Here is a 17,015-nt window from a genome sequence, read left to right on the forward strand (position 1 = left end):
CAATGCTGTATTCTGTGAAACTTGCCTCCACTCCCTCCCTAAAGACTGTCTGAATTGTCCTGTCCACCCTTTTTGGCAACACTTTCCCATGGAGGTTGTAGATAGGTGTGGCACCTGACAGACAAGTCCAAAGCTTACGTTTATTATGTTTATTAAGGCCACATCATCACGTCATGACTTAAAAAGAACACGTCTAATGGTCCACGTGTGTTCAGCTCTGATGGTGGCAGTTTTCATTTTGACAATTATAGGACTTTATCACAGCTACAGAAAAATAGAAAAACCCGCACCACACACCAAACCCATATTCTTCTTATTTCTTCACCGGGCTCAAAGTTTACTCAAGAGGAAACTGACAGACGGAACAAGGAAATGACCTCTAACCGGCCCAATGACATCACAGGTTCCGCGTTCATTCATAGGGGAGTAGTATGAGAGGAGCGCCCTGACTACTTTCGAGGATTTCGTGTTTTTAATGGTCTCTGAGTGAAGCTAAGAGGACTGCTGGGTCGTGCTACATCACCGGAGTGAACCGGATCACAGACATGTCGGCGGAAGCAGCCTCTCCGGTAGGTTTTAACCAGACTGTCTGGGTGGTTTGCAGCATGCGTGGAGCACCTTCACTGCTCGCTGTGGGTGAACAGCGCCATTTCCGCATGCGGCGTAATTTGGAGCGCGGTGATTGGTTCATCCTCCTGTCAGTCACAGAGCTCGGGTTCCTATTGGTCGGTTAGAAAGAAATGAGCGGTTTGTTGATCTTTGACAGATATGTGCATGAAAAAGCAAGTGACTGTGAAATTAGACCGTTTTGAGCACCTGCTAGCTTATTAAACTAATATAATATAGAGTGTAAATCTTTTGTTAACATTACGGAAGCAGGGAAAGTTTCCCTCAATATCCATTCAAAGCTCTGTGTCCCTTTTTATCTGATTAACCTTGCAGCCCAAACTGTTAACATATTACACCTCCAAACACACTATGGATGGTAACTCTTTAACAAGGAGCAGTTTTACTGGTATTCGGCAAAGAAACTGAGCAGAATCGTTTCATATTTTACTTGCTTTTATAACCGAATTGCAGTTTTATGAAACGGGCAACATTGCCTGCTCCCGCCCACCAACGTTACATGTGGCTGTGATGGTCTGAAACCATTTTAACCATTAAAACAAAACAGGCACATGATAGGATAAATTAAACATAATACAATTTAAATTAACCATAAATTAATCATTATTAAACATAATGTAAACAAAAATAAAAAATATATAATAAGGCTGAATAAGCAATTTTAAATATTTATTTATTACTGATTAATCTATAGAGGTATTTTGCACATTAGAAGTGTATTAATTTAAGGGACTTGGTGTAAAGTTTAATTTCATTATAGTAGCTAATAAAGATAGGTGGGGTTTTATGTACATTTAAAATAAGCAAATCATTGATCATCAGATCCAGTTTTTTATCTGTTAATGACACACCAAAAAGACTCTTATGATCTAAAACAGGCATTATTGTGGTTTTCCTACATAGTCACTCTCTAGATTGTCACCAGAATAACTGTGTATGAGAGCATGAAATAAATAAATATTCTGTCATCACTGCAGAAAACACACATTGTTCTCAAAACCAGATCCTAGTCTTAAATTCATTGGAAAGGTAAAAATAACTCATTATTTTGTCGTGGATTTCTTTTGTTTTGGGTGTTTTTCTCAACTTGGATACTGTTGATTGGTCAAATAGGTTAAAAATATTATTTCTAGAAGATTGGACAGGGTATAAATCATTTGTTGAGATGGATCAAATTAATTTGTTTAAACATCTTTTGTCAAGAAAATGATACCCGTTCATAAAAAGTGTGTGTACATGGGATGGGGACTGAGAATGCAGTTGTGTGTTTTTGGCTGAGATGAGAGGTGCGTTGGTACGGCCTTGATGAGTCAATTCAATTCTGTGAGGTTGCAATCAATTCTGGATTTATAACAAAACTCGTGATAAGAAAGTCTATTTCCATTTGTATCTAATATGTGAATCCAGAGATAGTCTGAAACATGCAAAACAAAAAACAGCATGAATTCTTTTCACGGTACGATAACACTCTCAGAAAAGTTGAATGATATAACAGCATTTATATTAAAAGTCAGAATGAAGGGTTATTGTTGGTTGAACAAACCTTTTTATGACGATAACTGAAACGTGAAACCATTTTGTTGATGGAAGTGTGTGTAAAAAGACCCTTTAGAATATAACTAAGGTAAACAGAGATTCAACATCCAGTTCCATTTATTTTAAATATTGTAGATAAGCAAATGTACACAGTTTGATAACTGTCACCTTTTATATCATGGTATACCTTTAAACTGGTATATCGCTGCAGCCCTCATTACATTAAGCTGTTTGTTCTACTTCATACATGCCGAATGGAAGAATGGCAACGACTTATTGAAAGTATAAATATCACACTGTAAACATACTTCATTACAAGCAGGAGTCCTGCATTGAAAATGTCACTTCAGTAAAAGAAAACAGGCCTACATTATACTCATTGAGTATTTTCAGAAAATGTATCAAGTAAAAGTAGCCGACTCAATGCAGGAAAAATATGCACGCTACTATTATATCATTATAGTACAGTCCATTAAATGTTTCATTTTGGCATTAAAAAAAGAAAACAGTTAATCAGTAGCCTAATTAATTTTTGGATTATTGATCAACCATATAATTAATCAACTAATCATTTAAGATCAAACCTTTCTGTGCTGTTGGATAGTTTGGGAGTGTGTTACTGAGTTGAAGGTGGCACCTTGTATGGTAGCCTCTGCCACCACTGTGTGTATGTGTGTGTGAATGTGACTGGTAGAAGTAGTGTTAAAAGGGCTTTGAGTGGTCCCCAGACTAGAAGAGCACTATACATGTGCAGTATATTTACTATATATACACAGTACTTGAGTAAATATACTTAGTTACATTTCACCACTGCTGGTGACTGTAAAATGAGGCAACATTTTATTATAAAATTGTTTAACGCTGTTTTCAGACGGGCATAAAAAAAGAGAAGAGATTGCAAGATATTCCTATTATGACACTGTATAATTATAATTATATTATTATAACTGTATAATTATATAATTATAATTGTATAAGTACAAAAGTATATTGATGCCATGGCAGAAAAAAATCAGGTAGTAACACGAAAGGTTTCTTGATAAACATGTTTTCATCTTATATCAAGACACTTTTTTGTTAAAAAAAAAAAGTTTCTTGTCATAACAAGAGACCAAAAATCAAAAGCATCTTGTTATAACAAGAACCTTTTCATGTAATTATGTGATACTGGTGTATTTTTTACAAGTATTTTCAGGCCTGGCAGCTCTAGAGTTGCAGCGGTGTGAGTTTTACTGTACAATAACCATCTCAGAAAATATGGCGGTGTCATGGTATCAAAATATTACAGAATTTACATCATCATCAGTCAGAATCACCCTTAAAGGAAAGAAAACAGAAAGGTTGTCTTTTACTGAACAAACGTTTCATCACTATAATCAAAACTTGTAATGATTTTGTTAATGGATGTGTGTGTAAAAAGTCCCCCCTTAGAAAATAATATAAAGAGGAGATTCAACATCTAGCTGCATTTTTTAAAAATACTGTAGATAAGCAAATGTACATGGTATGATAACTGGCAACTTTTATATCACTGTATGCCTTGCAACTAGTGTATTGCTGCAACCCTAGGCAGTTCTGCGTTTCCATTTATAAGTAATCATGTACATTCATAAAGAAATATATAAATAAAACAAGTAAACTGTGAAATGATTTGATAAAACTTTTAAATTTCAGCTTATTAAATGTAACATTACTCTACAAGAATGTAATATACTATTATACATTTAAAAATTGTCTTCATGTTCACTGTAAACATGTTAATATCAGTTCATATGTTATTAAAGCAAAGTGCTTTTTTCCAGTGATACACTTTTTTAAATTTTATATTTCCATCAAAGAAACAGCAGTGACAAATCTGCTTTAAAAGTTCATTTTACATCCACTTGTGGCTGATGGTGCAGACACAGAGATCAAAGTTTGTAGCCGCAGAGCGCTCCATGTATCAAACACCCTGTGACCACACCTCACACACCAGCCCCCACTCGGCCGCCCCTCCCTGCCTTTATAACGGACTCAATGAATCGGCACACTTATCTTTTGGCACCAGAGATATCATGGGGTGGAGGTCCTGAAGGAGGAGGGGTGAGCGTCCGGTAAAAAAAGACCACTGTTCAGTATCTTGAGGCTATATGACCTCAGTCCAGCTCCTCACCAAGACACAGCAGGCGGTCCCAGCCACACAGCCGACACAATAGCCTCCACAGTGCACACGCTCGCTGCGGACACACGGGATCATGGAGCAAGGACCTTACAAGTACATCAGGGTGAGGCGGGCAGAGAAAATGGTTCAGTGCGTTTATGAGCTGGTTATAGAGGTGGTTGTTTAAGTGTCAGGCTGGTTGAGGCGTGAGAATGTTGAACGGTGACGGCAGAAAGTGAGTTTGAACTCTTTTGTCCCCGCAGGATGGGAATGGAAAGGTCAGTCGGGTCATTCGGATCGGAACCCGCAAGAGCCAGGTACTGTACTGCTTTTGTTAAAACATGAGCTGAACTGCGTCATTGCTGCTTTAAATATTTGCCTTTGATTTCAGTTTTAGCTCTAACTGAAATGTGAATGCAACCCTGACAGAGCCACAGTGTGTCAGTTAAACATGAATTATCTGATGCAGCATTCCTGCGTGCTGCTTCAGATACAGCCGAGCTACATATCTGGAGCTCCCCTCGCAGAGATAACACAGCTCTGCCTCAACAGTGTCATTTTGAGATAACTCTTCCACCTCCAGTGTGTCATACTGATTTGATGGTCTGCTCCGTGGATGGGTGTTTGAATTTTCTACGACCATCGGTACAGTCCAGCTAAAGTGTCTTCTTCTGTCGCAGCTGGCTCGCATCCAGACTGACAGCGTGGCGGACAAGTTGAAAGAACTGTACCCCGAAATCCAGGTGGAGATAGGTGAGGATCTTCATCACAGCGTTTTCTAGAATTTTCATGGACGCCTGTTTCATAATTGGCAACATGCAAATTAGGGATAACAATATTCATTTTTAAGACTTGCTATATAGGCAAAAATTGCTGCACAGATAAAACACTGACTGTGTCACAAAAATGAAATCAGATACTCGCTAACAGTCTGTGTCAGGGCTTTTAACCAGACAGAAAATGTCCTGCATACAGACATTAAACTACAAGCTGGCAGGAAGCAGAGTTAGACCACTGATAGTAGGAATACTTTTTGTAAAGAGTGTTAAAAATCTATAAAGACGACAGGCAGATTTGGCCGCATAGGAAACGTAAAAGATATAATATAGAACTTTCTGGCATTAAAATGTCTAAAAACAACTCGCCTAATGTTATATATTTAGAGTCGTGTATTTACATCATCCCAAACATTTCCAGCAATACTCAAACCCAGTTTTGGTTGCAGTTGCCTGTCAGTGGTGTCTTATCATCATCATCATCATCATGCATTCTGTCATAAATTAGACTTCTTATCCAGTTTTAAGCCACATTTTTACAACACTCTTTTTTAGGTTTGGTCATTTTTTACTAAATGTTTTAACTGGATGAAAGATTTTACTCAAAGGACTTCTGGATCTCGAGTTAGGAAACGTTAGCGGCTGCTCGGCTCTCGCCCCTGCTGTGATTTTTTTTATGTGAAACGGCTTTATTCAGGGTTTTTTATCAGTTTAATTCACCTGGGCCCATATTCACAAAGATTCTCAGAGTCCGCTTAAGAGTGATTCAGGAAGTTTGTGAGAGCAACTCTGAGCAAGGAGGGGACAGAAGCGTTTATCTTAGTGAGGAGGTGTGGTTGACGCCGTTGCTAGGTAAGACGCAGTCTTCTAAAAGCTGTGATTGGTTGTTACAAAAAAAAGCGCTCCTAGTAATGAATGGACAGTGAAATGAACCGATCATAGAACTTAGACTGTATTAAGAAATGTGTAATCGTGAAAATAATTTTATGTCATGATGATGAAACTCAGCAAAATTAAATTAATTGTTACACAGCTTCAAAATGTTTGAATGTACCTCATTCACAGCCGATTATTATATTGATTTGCTTATTGTTATGTTTACTCGCCATGCTGGTAATTTTACTACTTAATCTATTTGATATTAATGGTGGACGCAGACTCAGCTGTCAACAATTACTGTGATTGCTGGCCTCCTTGTAAAAAGCGGTTTGATTTGGCAGAATGACCAAAACAATGAATGAAATGGAGAAAAAAAGAACGAGAAAGCCGAACTGGACAGAAGAGCAGTGCCTGCTGTTGGCACAGCTCGTGGAGGAGAACAAGGGAGTTTTAAGAGGGAAATTCGGTCCCGGGATCACGGCACAAGGGAAGAGGCAGACTTGGGAGCGCATTGCCCGACAAATCAATGCGTCGTTCCCTCTCCTTTTACGCACAAGCGATGAGTGTGAGAAGCGCTGGTACGTGCTGCAATCCAAAGCGGGCGTTATTGCGTTACTACGCTGGGTGGGAAAAGTAAGCTCATCCCTGATGAGGTCAACCACAAACATTATCCCTGCACGATCAAGCCGGTAGCGTCTTATTAAATCACTGTCGTTCAATATACGGAGAATATCTCTCCTTCCTCTCTGTCTTTCCGCCATCTTCTCTGTTTAAGACACTCTTAGGCTTCTTAAAAGTCCTCCTCCGTCCTCTTAACAGTTTTTCACCTTAGGAGCTCTCTTAAGGCCTAAGATGCTTTGTGAATAACTTTTATCTTACCAAGGGAAAATTCTAAGGAAAAATCTTAGAATTCCTCGAATTCTAAGATTTTTCCTTAGAATGACGTCACTAAGAGCTACTTTTAGTCTTAGGGTTCTTTGTGAATACGGGCCCTGGTCTGTTTGTTTAAAGAGGAAGAGACTGGGAGAAACTGACTGCGATGATGGCATTGCTCCATCTTTTGTCACTCTTTTGATTTAGAGACCCCTCATGACAGAAAATTACATACTGTACAAGTGATGCACGATGATATCAGCACGTCATCGGCCAATATCGGCTTTAAAATGAATCAGAATCAGCTAACGTGCTTTTTGTTATATTGAACAATAAATGAATATCACGTAAATTGAAAAAAAAAAATCATGTCTCCATCTGCTGATGGGCCGTCACTCTAAGAGTACGCATATATAATATGATGTTAATTCCACTACAGAAAAGACAATGCTCACTAAAAGTAGGTATGGAAAAAGGTAGATACATCAATATTGTTATCAGTTATCGGCCATTAAGTTGTTATATAGCAGCATATCGGATATCAGCAAAGAAATCTATTATCGCACATCCCTATATTGTATATTTTATGTTAAAATGTAGCTTGTTGTCATTACTTCCTCTATCTTATCTGGCCTCACACAACCAATGCTTGTCTCGTCTTCTAAAGTATTGTTGTCTGGACCTCCAGTGTGCCTGCCAGAGGGTGCACTCTCTCTCCAAAAACTTTTGAATGAACTGCAGACCTGTGTCTTTAATGTCACATTGGTGTTGTTGCTAGTTGACACTGGTTGCTCATATTATTAAATCTCTGTATCTCCTCTCTTTCAGTTGGCATGACGACGACAGGAGACAAAATCCTCGACACAGCGTTATCAAAGGTGAGGTTTGTCACGATGGCCACAAATCAGACGTTACATTATTAACAGACATGTTCACCTATTCCAACATCTGCAAACACAAAAGCAGTCAGTATTTAAAATACACTGCAGACTTGTAGATACATTAATGAGCACAGTATGGATCTGCGACTTGTGAAAGTCTTAATTTAAGCGTAACAGATAAATGCGATGTAACATTTGTTTTTTGTGTGTTGAATGCAGATCGGAGAGAAGAGTTTGTTCACCAAAGAGTTGGAGAACGCTCTGGAGAGGAATGAGTGAGTGTTAGCGCTGTCATCTGTGGCTGACACCACGCTGGCTTCACGCCATTGTTTCACCAACTGTTAGGGTCTCACTGACAGGGGCTCACTTGTAAAGTGAACATTGTAGCTGTTACTTACAGATACTTGGTCTCATTCATGAAATGTGGGTAAATCTGTGAGTAGATTTGCACATGAAAAAACCTACACCGGATTCATGAAGGCAGTAGAAAACTCGGATTTGATTGTGGGCATGTGTGTATGTTCATGAAAGCCTATCAATCAATTTACACACAAATTTATTCCACTCACGTTTCATGAATGAGACCCACTGGGTGCCAATACATATGGCTTTAACACATTTTCATGCCACAAAAATCTCTTAAGGACAAAAAAACTTTTAAACAAAATGTAGTACTGAGCCCACATCCACAGCACACTCTCTGAAAATCTATAAGAGCACCCACTGTGTGCTCCACATAAAATCCATACAGAGGAAAGTCCTTTGATTTCCTCCACAGCCTCTGATGTAGCAGGTGACTCTGATCTGTAGCTGCCTCGAGGATGTAAAACACACGCAGTACTGAATGGCAGTATTATACCATGAGACATAAATGGAGCATGGATATATGAGTGTTCCTCTGTGTCCTGCAGGGTCGATCTGGTTGTTCACTCACTCAAAGACCTTCCCACCACGCTGCCCTCAGGATTCACCATCGGGGCTGTGCTCAAGTGAGTGCACTCGCACAACACTGTTAAATATTGATTATCTTTGACTTTATGAGAAACGGTATAAATGTTGAATTAAATCTGGATCACTGAGTATCAAACAAAAAGTGATACAGACCTAAATAAATATGAATCTGAAACTGAAGATCACATTAATGAATCTCTTTGCTTCCTGCTGCTTCAGGAGAGAAAGCCCCCATGATGCAGTGGTGTTACACCCCAAACATGTCGGGAAAACTCTTGATACTCTGCCAGAAAACAGGTACAGCCCAGGAGAACATTAAACTAGTCGTGTTTGTTTTTCCACTCATATTAAAAGTATGATAACTCTCCTTCATACTGTGTGTTTGTGTAGTGTGATCGGCACCAGTTCACTGCGCCGTGCCGCTCAGCTGAAGAAGAGATTTCCCCACCTTCAATTCAAAGATATCGTATCCTTTCAGGAGACTTCCTGTTGTGAGTCAGAACATGATGAAAGCTGGAGATACGATGGAAGTTATTTAGATTTTACTGCACAAGGTTTACTGAAAGGTTTTAAGGCCCTGACGAGGGTTGGGCATCAATTTTCAATTATCGATGATTGATTGTTAAGGCTTTTGATCGATCACAAATAATTTTGATCGATAGTCGCAGTGTTTCCCCTACAATGCCTGGCATAGGTCCGGCGAGCCGCCGTGCCAATGAGACCCCCTGCCCGGCGAGGACGGCGGCTCGACGGGCCTACGAGACCCCCGCCGGACCTATGCCAGGCAAAAAAAAATCAGAAACAGACAGAGGCTCTCATCGTTCTCCAAAGCCTCGGCGGCTTCCCTTGAGGCCTCTGAAAACACTACGCCATTGAAAGACGGAGGTTTTGCTGAAAACTGAAGCCTGTAACTCTGGCTGGCAGCGGTTGTAAACACCTAGGGGTGAACTGCGCATGCACGCCATTCTTCCTCCTTGGCCTGGGGGGTTGAAGCTCAAAACTGGGGCAGCTGTGCTCTCTTGCGGCGACAGTCTGCACTGCACTCTTTTGTTTTCTCTCTTTTGAAATACTCGCTTATCAATTAATCGATAATTGATCGTTAATTTTTTTGATGACTGAATAATGAATTTTGATCGTTTGCCCATCCCTAGCCCTGACACACCAAGCCGACGGTCAGCCATTAACATTTGATCATCAGTAGGGCATTTGTTTCCCTAGTCGGTGTTGCCCCTTGTCAGCCCCCGTTAGCTTTTTTTAATCAGATCAGCACATTGAATCGGCAACAGCGGAGCCCATACTGATTGCAAGTTCAGCTCAGCGCATGAGAAGAGAAAGGAAGGAAGTGAGGAAAGCAAACAAACAGCAAAGTCTAGAGGGAGTGAGATCAAAATAAACTTGTTACATATGTCATGCTGCTATGCGAAACCAGGCTCGAGAAACCTCATCAGCTAAGGCCAGCAACTCCAGAACTTAGTGCCTCTGCCTACGTGTTGCATTAGACGTGAGAAATGTGCCTGAACTTCCCTGGGTGAGTGTGACCTCTGCTATCTGGGGTGTGTGTGGTTGACTCACCACCAGGCCACCGCTCTTGTTCGGACTGGACGTCGGACCAGTCAGCCATCTTGCTAGCTCTTCTTCGTGGTTGTGCAGAGTGAACGTGTATTTGCATTGATAATTTGCGGTAGCGTGTCAAATGCTTTCTCAGTCTCTTTTGTCTTCAGAATGTCTTGCCTCCTGCATCTCCCTCATGGCATGGCCTCCCCAGCTCTCCCTCCAGGTGTGGCTAATAGTTGCTAATGAGTCATTACCAGCAACCCCCAGGTGTGATGTCAGTGCTGACCCTGCCTCCTACCACCTGCCTAAACCACACCCACATCTACAAGACATTCATTAAGCTACCAACAAAGCATCATAACACATAAGATTATTTTTCTTTAGCCACTGAGCTGTTTAGCAGAAACGTTTTCTCATGGTTTGTGTTATTGTTCACTGGCGCACGATAAATATACTGTGTTCTTTCAACACTGGATTGTGTTGTTAAATTGCTAACTGGCTAACTAGTGTCAAGACAATCTTCTGGTTTCCCTTTCTGAATGACGATTAAAGATGATCGACGTCTGCTGATGTAGAGAGTTATGTCCTCTCACACAGGTGCAGAATGTACGTGCTGTTTGGTCATCGGTTGAAGTTGTTGCGGTGTGTTCATGTGCAACTATTTAGCTGAAGTGGGTTTGGTGTCTGGGCCTAAGAGTAGTATTTCTCATAAGTGATGCTGCTAGCAAGCCAGAATGGATATTAGTCTGTGACGTGTTTTCCTGAGCTGGCGTCTGCAGCGTGGGAACCTGAACACACGTCTGAAGAAGCTGGATGAGAAGGACGACTATGCTGCCATCATCCTGGCTGCTGCCGGCCTCAGGAGAATGGGCTGGGACAACCGGATCAGCCAGGTACAGTTCATGATCATCTGAAGTCCTTTCTGTGAGGTCCCTCTGTGTGACATTCATCATCTTACTGTCCATCTGTCTGATTGTTTCCACTGGTAGATCCTGGAGCCTGAAGACTGTATGTACGCTGTCGGACAGGTGAGAACAGCAGGATGGAAAACATGATGAATACACAGATAGAGAGCGAAATAACAGCTTAAAAATACCACACTACATCCGTATGTGTTCTTGTTGTCAGGGGGCTCTGGCGGTGGAGGTTCGGGCCAGAGATACCGACATCCTGGAGATGGTGTCTGTCCTCCATCACCCAGACACTGTGCTGCGCTGCATAGCTGAGAGAGCCTTCCTCAAACGCCTGGTACATCACACACACACACACACACACACACACACACACACTTTCTTTTACGTATTTTCACATTGTATAAATATGGAAATCTTCATGTGTTCAATTTAATTTCCATTTGTAGGAGGGTGGGTGCAGTGTTCCAGTGGCTGTACACACAGAAGTGAAGGACTCCGAGGTAAGGATGGTGGGTAGTGACAGATGCACACATACAACTAAACATTTGCTAAGCTCCGCCCCTCTCTAGTTACTGTTGCTGTGCCTGTTTATGTTCTCACACAGTGACAGATTGCAGACTTAAATCACCCGATTGGACAAGGGGGCGGGGGGCTGATGAAAAAAGAGATGATGTGAGGCGCCTCCGCTCTAAAACTCAAGGAGTTCAGAGCATTTTGGCAAAAATGCCAGGCGTCTAGAGTGCAGAAACGCCAAGCGCATTGCAACACAAAAAATGCCAGCAAAAAGCTTCAGTCTTATTAAGAACAATTTCAAAAAGCTGCCTCCAGCTGCTGAAACACTCTCTGCATGATCGAGGCCTAATACAACTGTTCAGAAAGTGCTGCCAACGTGGATGTCACGTGTCATATTAGAGGCAGACGTTGTTGTTTTACGTCGTGCCTGTCACGATGAGCACCATCTCTGTGTAAAAAGGGCTAATGTGACTTGATGGTTTAAGCGTCCACAGTCTGTTTCTTTATAGAACATAGTCATAAAGTTTGTAAATAAAGCAAACTGAATAAGAAAAAAAAGGTAGAGATTAGCTTTTATATTCAAGTATTAAAGTTGAGGGTCAAACTGTTTTTGCAGCTTTACCTGACGGGGGCAGTCTACAGCCTGGATGGATCAGACAGTCTGAAGGACACCATGCAGACTAGCGTTTCTGTTGCTGCTACTGACAAGGTAACAGCTCAGCGTGCACAGTTTTCATCACATTGATGACTTTTATTTGTGTCAGTCCTCATACCATCATACTGATAACGTGTGTTTGTGATGTCAGAGCGTAGAGGAAGTGGACGAACAGGTCCAGCGAGTGGGAGTCACAGCCAGCAAGATCTCGGGTGAAGCCCTAGACGGGGCTGAGCGGTTGGGGGTCGACCTGGCCAACCTACTGCTGAGCAAAGGAGCCAAGGAGATCTTGACGGTGGCGAGGCAACTTAATGACGCCAGTTAATCCCGCCCAGCTGAGGGTCAAGGCTCCGGAGGTGACCGGGTCCTCGAGTGCAGTCAGTCACAGCCTTGTGTCAAGTAAAAACTTGAATTCCTTTTTTATGTTACACATTTGATGTTTTGAAAGTGAAAGAACGGCGACTCTGTTGCACCAGGTGAGCTCAGCCAATGGCAAATAAATTATTGAGGGTTTTCAACACTACTTTGACCAAAGTTGTGCTCAGTGTTACAATGCTGCTGTCATTAAAAGCTTGTTCAGAGTCTGTTGCACTCTTGGTCTTGGTTCCAGCCTGCTCTTACATATAGTACCTCATGGAACCATCTCCTGAGCCATACGGGATTATCAGTGACAAACACACAATGGCCTTCAAACATTTACGTCAGTTACACTACCATCACTGGCTTTTTTTGTTTTTTATAAGTATACTGGTATAGTATCAGTGTCGGTATATTAAAAGGGAGGCCACTAAAACTAAACATTCTCAAATACTTGACCCCATAACCAAGAATGGTTCATCAGCGTCCATTGTTCCCCAAAAGAGACGTAACCCAGAGTTCTTCTCTAAGCTCTTAGACGCACTCTCATTTCAAGAAGCTGACTTCTGATGGCACCAAAGATGAGTTTTCGAACGTGTGCACATTTTGCTGTTCGGAGCAGGCTGCACTGCACTGAAGTGGGTTTCATTTAGGTTTGAGAGTTGAGAAATGTAAATATAAATGTAAATTCAGTCCTTAATTCATCAGCTCTGTGGCCACAAGTCAGCAGACCTTATACACGGATGTAATGAAGGATGTTTTTTCATGTTGGCCTCCCGATAAATACAGTAACCTTTTTTGCGTAGCTTCTAGAGATGTTCTGATACCATTACTGATTGCGATACCTGAACTTGATTATCGGCCAATACCAATTACCTATCTGATACCATTGCCTTTTTACCAGCATAACCTGCTGGTGAAGAAGAACTGATTTCTGGAAAACTGCTGTTATCTGCAGGTGTGAAACTACTTTTTAGTTTAGTGATAGAAGATGTGGTATCAGATCTGTGCTTGGAATAGCATGCTCACAATATCACATGCCTTTCTGACACTGGTATCGGAACAACTCTAATAGCTTTGCTCCTTCATTCAGCTCAATTTCACCTGAGGAGGTTCACTGCTTTTAAGAGTATACTAGCTACCTATTTTACAGAGAGAGAATATATTTAATATACATAATGAGAAGCTGGAGGGCGCATTTGGTTTTATTCCACCTGTGGCACAGCTAGTGATGCTTAGTTTGTGCAGCTGCGTCCCACTACATGAACGCTGAAGCAATCCCTGCATCTGTTTTCAGTTTCCTGCTCTGATTTTAAAAGTGTCCTGGGCTGCTATTTCGCAACAGTTTGAGCTGTTCATGCTTTGCTGATATCGTGTCTCAGATGCAATATCGACCCATAAGCATTAACTGTGAGCTGATCATTTCAGGGTTCCCACGGTCATGGAAAACCTGAGTCAGGTATTAGTAAATATTAAAAGTTTTGGAAAACTCATGAAATTTTGATGTTTGTAATAAAAGTAATTGTTACGTTAATCTAAACGTAATGGCGAATTTATTTTCTGTAAGCTAGCTGTTGACATAATGTAGCTTTAATATGCGTCAGTTTATATATAGATATATCGTTCCAGCATCAACACTGTGATGGGCAATTGTCGCATCAAAACGTGCAACGTCAAGTAAGGCAAATTACCTCAAACAACTTATCTGATGCTTGATACAAATGGAAAACTTGGACGGTTCTCATTTTCCTTGACTTATACCGGCCAAGCCTTCTGCTTTTAGACGTTACGTGTATATGTGACGTAGTGTGGTGGTGTTTGTTATGGGAAGTGAGACTCTCCTGCATTTGTGTGTGTAGAACAGTATCGTAACCAGGCCGGCAAGCGCAGCAGACACGGTGAAGGGCATGCTTTTCCCCAAATTTTTATTATGGGTTCTTGAGGAGTCATGGAAAAGTTTTGATGTTTTGTCCATGAAAATGTGTGGGAACCCTGTTATTTTTAAATATGGTGTAAACGCCACAGTTGTGGATCATAGTAGTAAAGCCGACTGTATAAAAAGTAAAGGGCACAGCAGTGAACTCAGTCATACCCCTTTTCCACCAAAGTAGCTCTGGTTCTTGATCCGGTTCTGTTCAGGACTGTTGGAACCTTGTTGCTCTCTCGCGAACCACGCCATGTTTGCACCAGTGTCGATCAGAACCATTGTAATCAAGGATGCGTCATTAACGGAGGTCGCTTCACAATGCACAGTTTGAGTAAACAGTAGTAGCAAGATCGGTCGCCTTGATTACCTGCGAATGTTTGTCCTGTTATTTGTTTTTATCTAAAAACAAGCACGGACCAACTGTTAAGACCACAGCATGTTTCTCTTCCCTGATGATTTCTTAATTAACAGGTTACGAACCAATTAATTTTTTGCAAAAATGCTCCAAACGGTTCGAGCTTAGGTGTGGGAACCAGAATAGAGCCCGTTCCATGTTGGTGGAAAAGGGGTACCCTTGGCTTTCATGAACTGGGGTTAATCACTGTTGTGTTAGGATGTAAAGTAGCCAAATAAATCTTATTTGACTGAAAGTATCACAGGTTATTTCTTTGTTTCACAGCTGTATACTCTGACTCACAACTTGAATAATGGCCATTATGGACTCGTTCTTGTATGTTGTGGTGTAGATCTACAGAAGCACCACTGCATTCAACAAACAAAAAAACTTAGCCGTATCTCTTGATTTTAAGATAGTTTTCTTGTAATTGCAACACAAAGATCATGTCATCATGAGGCAGTATTCTTGTAATTATGACTTGTGTAATCTTCTAATTTTGACTTGGCATCATAAGTATCTCCTAATAATGACACCTTTATCTCGTGTATGAGATGTGCATCTTGTACTTATCGTATATTTCTTCTTTTTGAGATAATTATTAGACCTTTCCTTGTAATTATGAGATAATTATTTCATAATTTTGAGAGATGCTCATTCACAATTAAGAGATACATAAGTCATAAGAACGAGAATATGCTTTGGTGAGTGCAGTGCATGTCTGTAGGGTACATCCACAGTACATATCAAATTAACTAAGACAAGAATGAAAAACATTTTTGCTGTAATGTTTTCATGCCAGATGCTGTACTACACATATCAGAACTGAAATGTTTCCAGAAGCAATATATTTTCAAACGTGTCGACTTTGATGACTTGCCTAATGAAATAAACATGTATTCAATGCCATCGTTTGTCTTGTTAGTTTTATCAAAGTGCCATCTCAGTAAATGTATTATTTCTGCACATCAGCCTTACATCAAACTTCGAACAACGCCTTCATTCTTTCTTCATTCAGTGTCAGTACACCGACTGTACAGTTAGTTTGATGCCATATTGTATTTCTTTTATTTTATGGATCTTTATTGTATATTATCCTTAATTTAAAGCTCCTGAGAGACACTGTGAGGCATATTTGTTTTGGCTTTAATTTCTGTATGAATTAATGTAGAGTGTTCCTGTATTTAGATCACAGTACTCATTGTTGCATCAATCCGTTATGACATGTTTACATGGTATCTGGTTAGTGTCTTTGTTTTGCCACTTATTCCAACACAATGTCAAATAAAACTACTGATGTCAATAAAGCTATGTGTGTTATACCTTCCGTTTTTATGATTCTGTGTCGGCATCAGCTGGAGGCATTATGTTTTTGGGTTATCTGTCTGTCCCACTGGGGGATCATGAGAGAATTTCTTCAGATTTGGCACAAATGTTCACTTGGACTCAATGATGAACTGATAAGACATTGGTGGTCAAAAGTTAAGGTCACTGTGCCCTTGTGTCCATCTCATTCTCATGAAAGCAATATCTAAAGAAGGCCTTGAGGGAGTCTCTTCAAATTTGGCACAAATGTCCACTTGGACTCAAGAATGAACTGATTAGAATTTAGTGGTCATAGGTGTTTTATTGCTATAACTCAAGAATTCATACTCTAATTATGACAAAATTTCACACAAATATTTAGTGGGACACGATGATGAAGTGATGACATTTTATATTCAAAAGGTCAAAGGTCAACTTCACTGTGACGTCATAATGCCACAAGTGGCTCTTTAGCCCCTCTCCAGTGGCTTTGACAAAAAAAAATCTGGAAATGAATAACGGATGTTCTTTTTTTTACATTTTAATTTCTATATATCAGTGTTGTAGGCCTTAAGAAATTCTTACATTCTCCAACTGTAAAAATGTGAAGCCTCTATATTAAATTAAAATGTTTTAACATTTCAACAACTAAAATTGACTGCCTAGCACCTTTTCCTTGAAATTTTGTTGAACCTCAATAGCAGCCGCTAGTCTCGAGTCTTCCTCGGTGGCT

At 40.5% G+C, this 17,015-nt stretch overlaps 1 protein-coding gene across 4 annotated transcripts; it reads left to right on the forward strand.

Moving 5' to 3' along the window:
• Window positions 1-389: 389 nt before the first annotated feature.
• LOC117260042 (porphobilinogen deaminase-like) lies at window positions 390-16,299 on the forward strand. Of its 4 annotated transcripts, none has more exons than XM_078167337.1 (14): window positions 390-569; window positions 4,567-4,620; window positions 4,984-5,056; window positions 7,660-7,709; window positions 7,932-7,987; window positions 8,624-8,701; window positions 8,883-8,960; window positions 9,054-9,129; window positions 10,997-11,110; window positions 11,207-11,245; window positions 11,346-11,465; window positions 11,578-11,640; window positions 12,261-12,353; window positions 12,451-16,299. In XM_078167337.1, the coding sequence occupies exons 1-14, from the start codon at window positions 546-548 to the stop codon at window positions 12,622-12,624; spliced, it is 1,092 nt and encodes a 363-aa protein (XP_078023463.1). In that variant the 5' UTR covers window positions 390-545; the 3' UTR covers window positions 12,625-16,299. The 4 variants fall into 4 exon arrangements, with proteins under 4 accessions (XP_078023463.1, XP_078023465.1, XP_078023462.1 ...); XM_078167339.1 differs by having other exon boundaries at window positions 11,578-11,631; XM_078167336.1 differs by lacking the exon at window positions 390-569 and adding an exon at window positions 4,227-4,427.
• Window positions 16,300-17,015: the final 716 nt, after the last annotated feature.

This window comes from Epinephelus lanceolatus, chromosome 4 (genome assembly GCF_041903045.1).
Source record: "Epinephelus lanceolatus isolate andai-2023 chromosome 4, ASM4190304v1, whole genome shotgun sequence".
NCBI classification, from domain to species: Eukaryota; Metazoa; Chordata; class Actinopteri; order Perciformes; family Serranidae; genus Epinephelus; species Epinephelus lanceolatus.